Source organism: Triticum dicoccoides, chromosome 7B (assembly GCF_002162155.2).
Source record: "Triticum dicoccoides isolate Atlit2015 ecotype Zavitan chromosome 7B, WEW_v2.0, whole genome shotgun sequence".
Taxonomy (NCBI): domain Eukaryota; kingdom Viridiplantae; phylum Streptophyta; class Magnoliopsida; order Poales; family Poaceae; genus Triticum; species Triticum dicoccoides.
The window spans coordinates 660,927,010-660,933,425 of NC_041393.1; the positions used below are offsets into that span (position 1 = coordinate 660,927,010).

General features: G+C 48.8%; 1 protein-coding gene across 1 annotated transcript; it reads right to left on the reverse strand.

The window, feature by feature from the left end:
• Positions 1-3,416: 3,416 nt before the first annotated feature.
• On the reverse strand, positions 3,417-5,541 carry LOC119340036 (F-box only protein 7-like). The gene is made up of 2 exons (XM_037611950.1): positions 5,326-5,541; positions 3,417-5,233 (listed from the first exon to the last, which is right to left on the reverse strand). The coding sequence occupies exon 2, from the start codon at positions 5,159-5,161 to the stop codon at positions 3,755-3,757; it is 1,407 nt and encodes a 468-aa protein (XP_037467847.1). The 5' UTR covers positions 5,162-5,233; positions 5,326-5,541; the 3' UTR covers positions 3,417-3,754.
• Between the last annotated feature and the right edge of the window lie 875 nt (positions 5,542-6,416).

Consider the following 6,416-nt stretch of genomic DNA (forward strand, 5'->3'; position numbering starts at 1 on the left):
GGAACATGTGGGAGCCAACATTGTTATCTAGATCCCGCTGTTGGTTATTGGCCAGAGAGTTGTCTCGGTCATGTCTGCATGGTTCCCGAACCCGTAGGGTCTACACACTTAAGGTTCGGTGACACTAGGGTTGTAGAGATAATAGTATGTGGTAACCCGAATGTTGTTCTGAGTCCCGGATGAGATTCTGGACGTCATGAGGAGTTACGGAGTGGTCCGGAGGTAAAGATTTATATATAGGAAGTCTAGTTTCGGCCACCGGGAAAGTTTCGGGGGTCATCGGTATTGTACTGGGACCACCGGAAGGGTCCCGGGGGTCCACCGGGTGGGGCCATCTATCCCGGAGGGCCCCATAGGCTGAGGGGGCGTGGGAACCAGCCCCTGGTGGGCTGGTGCGCCCCCCTTTGGGCCTCCCATGCGCCTAGGGTTAGAAACCCTAAGGGATGGGGGCGCCTCCACTTGGCTTGGAGGCCAAGCCACCCCTAGGGCCGCCGCCCCCTTCCCTAGATGGGATCTACAAGGGGCCGGCGCCCCTAGGCCCCTATATATAGTGGAGGGGAGGGAGGGCAGCCGCACCTGAGTCCCTGGCGCCTCCCTCCCTCCCGTGACACCTCTCCCTCCCCGCTTGCGCTTGGCGAAGCCCTGCCGGGATCCCGCTACTTCCACCACCACGCCGTCGTGCTGCTGGATCTCCATCAACCTCTCCTTCCCTTGCTGGATCAAGAAGGAGGAGATGTCTCTCCCAACCGTACGTGTGTTGAACGCGGAGGTGCCGTCCGTTCGGCGCTAGGATCATCAGTGATTTGGATCACGACGAGTACGACTCCATCAACCCCGTTCTCTTGAACACTTCCGCTTAGCGATCTACAAGGGTATGTAGATGCACTCTCCTCTCTCTCGTTGCTAGTCTCTTCATAGATAGATCTTGGTGACTCGTAATTTTTTTTTTGAATTTCTGCTACGTTCCCCAACAGGGAATGACTTCTCCAGCATTCTCGTCCTCGTCAAAGTCAAAGCTCTCCAACACATCCCGCATCACCTCGCCTTCCACCGCATCGACGACCCCGGCATTTACGCCGACGTCGTCATCAACGAAGTCTGGGACGTGGCACGCACGCTGGGCTCTCACTCCTCCCCCCTAACAATCACCACCTCCCCAACAACGGTGACCACGGTCCGGCCCGTGGGATCAGGCGTGGGCGTGCCAACCCACGCGCCTCGCGGGCAACTAACGAAACCATGGCTGACCGAGCCTTCTGAGCCTTCCAGTACCCTCACTTTGCCACGTTTGGCGATATCCTCGCCATGATCAAGCTCTCGGCTAAAACTAGAATCCAGAGGGTAGACACGTTCGTCATCCCCACCATTGACGAGGTGGCACACGAGGACGAGGACCGGCTTTGCCTCAAACCCGTCCTCCTCGGCACTGAGGTCCGGCGGCCACATGTGGAGGCCGCCTTCGACGCCGACACTCTAAGCTTCACTTTCTCCGTAAAGCTAAGCAACAATCGCACAGCCTCTGGCATCGTTGTGGTCGGTCCGGCCAACACGAACCACAACCACTTCCTTTGCTTTGATCTCACCTTGGGAAAGATCGAACATGAGCTTCAAAATTGAAGTTCCTACGTTCATGAGAGGACTTGCATGACTGAAAGCCAGCCGTTCAAACTGCTATTTCTTATATAATCGCTCCATGAGGACCTCCGGTGCCCTGCTGGCTACTGAATATCATTCACACCCCCTTGGCAATGAGATGCAACACACATTTTCTGCACACCGAGATCCCCAGCAAGAGCCGTGGATTCCCGGCAAGCATAAGCTTCTAGGATTCTGAGATCGGTAGTTCCTCGAAACACTACCGCCGAGGATCCAAAGTAGTATGCACCATGCTGATTTTTGTAGGTTGCAGCTGCCACTCCTCTCTAACCATATCGCGCAACAGCTACATCAACATTTATTTTCATGGTGTTCATCATAGGTGGTAACCAACACCGGACGGTGTCAACCGTTTGTACTTTCTCCGCTCCTAAATGTAAGTCTTTTTAACTTCCCACCTTGCATACCAGATGGACCACAATGTCACAACCATCTTATTTCAGTGGAAGAGTTCTGTGTGTGCGTGTGTTCGAGGGAATGTGTTTTTTTAGAGAGAGAAGAGACAGAGTGGAACATGGGCCAAATGGGCCACCTGGGAAAACCTCGTGGGCCAGAACGCAACCGAACAGAACACCGTCGGTTCGCTTCATATGCCCCGTGGTCCCGTCCCGCCCGAGCTTTACTACATCTACGTAAAATGATAGTCTACAGCCGCCGTGGTGATCGTCCAGGCCGCCGCTGTCCTCCCTCTCCAGCGTCGTCCTCTTCCTCGGCTCCAGCTTCACCGGCTTCGTCCTCCTCTTCCTCGGCTCCACCTCCACCTCCACGGCAGCGCCAGCGCCAACGCCAGCCAGTGGTAAGCGCTCGGATCCCTGCCACACCCACATCTTTGCTTCAGTTCAGAGGCTAGGTCTACAGTGGAGTACAAATGCCCAATTCCATTCTTCCTCTCAGATCGTAGATGATGAGGCAGTACCCGACTGGATCGTGGACCAATATGCCAACTACTGCAGATTATCCAGAGTCAATTGCACAAGAAATTCAACGGTCTGCCATATGTGCATGTTTGAGATGCAGAGGTCACCAAGCTTCATTGTGCCTACCAATGACGTAAGGCGTCGTTGTATTACTTTCAGTTCAACATATTTCTCCTCCCTTTGAGTGCCCAGTCAGCTAACTTTGAAATGGCCTAACCATAGATGATCAGGCATTGCTCCTATTTGCATCAAGTAGGGGGCACTTGGTGCGGCGAGCTTGGCTGCGTCGCCAAACTTCGCTCCGGCGATGATGTCCGCTGGCACGCGCACTTTTGCCACCGGCTAGGTCCTGACTGGTGGCAACAATATGCTTGATCTACCATGTAGGTTTTTGATTCTCAAGTTAATAGATGTGCTGCTGTTGCTCCTGTGAATAGCCATATTTCTTGTTCCTGACATAAAACCAAACTAAGTTAATCCAGTTTTACAGGAACCGATATTGTGCAAAGACAAGCAGCAAAAGAGGCGGCAACTAGGCGTCGTCTTGTTCGGCATTCTACAGGACCAAGAATTCTCTCTTGCGCATCAAAAGTGTAGAGTGGCCAGTCACAAACTGCCTGTAAATGTATGAAATGGGAACATTTGTTGTTCAACTACATTGGTCAATTAGTTTGTTTCTAGGTGGTAGACAAATCTGGAACAAATTTCATGATCAACTTCTTGACAACCTGTTGGGAATTCTTCTTCCTTATACATCGACCTTTGCCCTTGTTTGTATGCATGAAAATCTTGTTTGTTACAGCAAAAATAAAAAATGCTTCCGTTTCAGCAAGATTTTGTTGTTGATTCCGCCCCAGCAATGTTTTGAGCATACACCATATGTTCCGAACATACTCAAAAAAAAATTGGAGAGAGCAATTTGGTATTCCTCAAGTTTCTGTTGACACATTAAAATTGGAGAGAGTTAGTTGGTACATTGAGTAAACAACATGAGTAAACAAAGGAAAATGCAATCTCTTTATTCAAAGTAAACTGGTTCGAAGCTAGTCGCGCGTACAAACTAAGGGCATTATTAGCTCATCGCAAATAATGGCCGCGCACAGTCCTATTGGTCCCTATGTATCTGCAATAACCTTGCAAATACCACCCGTTATTAGCTCATTGAACCCATCAACTCTTATTCAAGCTGCCCCTTCTGATGCCAAGTTCATCTTTCTAAGATCAGCCGTAATCCACATAGGAGCCGGAAAGTTGGAGCAAAGATGAGGAGATATAATTTCCTCCCTGCTATTATCATCCAAATCAAGAACTCCCATGTCACGGTGATTATTCTTCAATCCCGTTGTCCAGAAAAAACTATCATCAGTAAAGTAGACATGATTTGCCTTGAGAGCTGGATATTCTTCAGCATTGAGACAAAGAGATTGATTATGCCCAAGAAATAACACATGGGAACGCAACGAATTGATTGCCTTAAGTTTACTTGCCACCAAGTCAACTTCATACATATTAATTCTGCCTGTTTGCCAAAACACAGATGCCCCAGGTTCAGGTTCTAAATCATAATCGCCGAAGATTCTCCAAATAAGCAGCAGATCACCCCAGGGAGCTTGAACAATGTACGCACTGCCAGCTGATATATTCTCAGATGCCCCCATAATTATCTTCATACTGGCGACAGGCCCACTAAGATCAAAAGCATGAATTTCTCCAGTTGCAGTCGCTGCATACAATAGGCCATTCTTGTAAGTGCAGTCATCATAGATATCATAAGGTGGCAGCCAGGTCCACTTGTCATCCCCTACACTTGCATAAGAGAGCTGACGCATTGGATTGTGGATGAGCACCACAATGAAGCTTTCCGTGGATGCATCGGAGAACACATACGCCTTATAGTGGAGTTCGTGCCGCAGGTTGTCAAGAGCAAAGATTGTCGGCGAGTTATAACCATCGTGCATTCCAGTGTGCCATGAGAGTTCATACTTGTGGACAGCACCATGCTCATCAAAGATGGGCCTCACCTGCTCAATGGTGATCACTGAAGGGAGAGCAATCTGTTCACATGTGACCGGATTGATGAGGTGCATCTCAGATCTCTCATCAGCAGTTATCAGCCATCCATGTGAGGACCCGATCAAACACCTAGTACGGATAGGCGGCTCCGGGAGGGATAACTTGTACGATCGCTTCTCTGCGAGGCTGTAGAGGCATGCGACACTCTCACCAGTGGATTTGGAAGTGTAGAGGAGACATGGCGTCTGCTGGCGTTTGTACTGCCCAAGGCTCCGTAGGCTTGTGTATGCGGAGCGCCAGGATGGGCAGACAGAGCCGGCACGCACGAGGTCAGGGATCTCAAGGGTGGCAAAGATACCCATCAAAATGTCCGGAGGCAGCTCCGGCAATGTGCCCAGTGTAGTCTTCTTGGTCAGCTGTAGCTCAACATGTTCAGCTTTGCAGAATCTCTTGAGTGAACTGGGAGTGAAGCCTAGCATCTTTGGCAAAGTTCTGAAGATTAGGGTGCACAAATACGTCCGGTGTATAGCAAGCTTCCCTAGGCTCATTATCCTGGCAACGCTACATGACTCCATTGGATATCGTCAGCTTCGGCCAACCGACAAATTTGCAGAGTCTCTCTGCAGATATCTTGAGCTTCGGCCAAACTGACAAAAAAAAAATTCAGTAAGTTGGACGCAAATTTCTGCAGAGGAAAGGCTGGCTCCTGGCTATACTTATATACAGATAGATCACCAACCGCTTCAAATTCCAGTAGGAGAAGCAAATCCGAGCCCAAGAAGGCACTCGACAAAGATTCGGACTTGTTTCTGCAGGAATTCCGAGTCACGCAAGCAAGGGCGAACGGAAGAGCACTGACCGGCGGAGGTGCGACCAGAGGGGATTAATCGGCCGGCGGAGGAGCTGGGGCAGCCGCCGAAGACAAGGGGGAGCTGGTTCGCCCGAACTGTGTCCGGCCAAGACGGCGATTCGAACCGCTGGGAGGAGCAAGCTGCCGGCGGCGGCGGCGGCGAGGGGGTGGGAGCGGTGGAGCGGTGTAGTCTTTTTTTCCTGTCCTCGCCGGTACTGGTTTTTGAGCGGTCAATCGGCAAGCGGCCCATCATACATACATTTCTGTAGACTGACCCAGTGGACCGGGCCATTTTGCTCTCACAGGCCCCTGCGTAATACAAGTATAAAGTAACCTTCGCTCAAAAAAGTATAAAATAACCAATTTCTTATTCATTCCACTAGAAAAAAAGAATTCTACTCTTCAAAGGACTATAAAAATAAATATAGTATGCATAAACCAGGAAAATTCACAACATGAAATAATGCAGTGGACATGAACCTTAATAAAAAAGAAAAGAACAATAAAAATGTATCTTTGTTCAATTTTTGGTTTACAGTGGCAAGCAAATAGATATGTTTACTTAGTTTACTTAATTGGGTCCAACACAAAGGTAATTACTGAAGGCTCATTCACATGCAATGATCTAAGGTCAGCCTCGTGAAGCTTCTCATATTGAGATTGGATATTCAACTCAAACCGAAATCAATATAATTTTTTCACATAAGCATGTGAATTGTTGGCAAAGATAAACACAACCCATATCAAATCGTAATAATAAATGGAGTTCTGCATGAATAAAATAAAATGTGAAAATTTATAATTAATGCACCGTTACGCCATTATGTAAGAAACCCAAGAGGGAAAATATTGGATTACTGTCGTAAAAAAAATAAAGTCTAGCATGAAAATTGCCAGATACATCTTGTGGTTCCTAAAGTAGCTTACAGAGCTGTGTCTGTCACCTACCTCAGAGATAATATATAGAGCTACAAAAATGT

Bases quoted from the DNA above. Each gene is read 5' to 3' on its own strand.
- LOC119340036 (XM_037611950.1), bottom strand. From the start codon at position 5,161: ATGGAGTCATGTAGCGTTGCCAGGATAATGAGCCTAGGGAAGCTTGCT.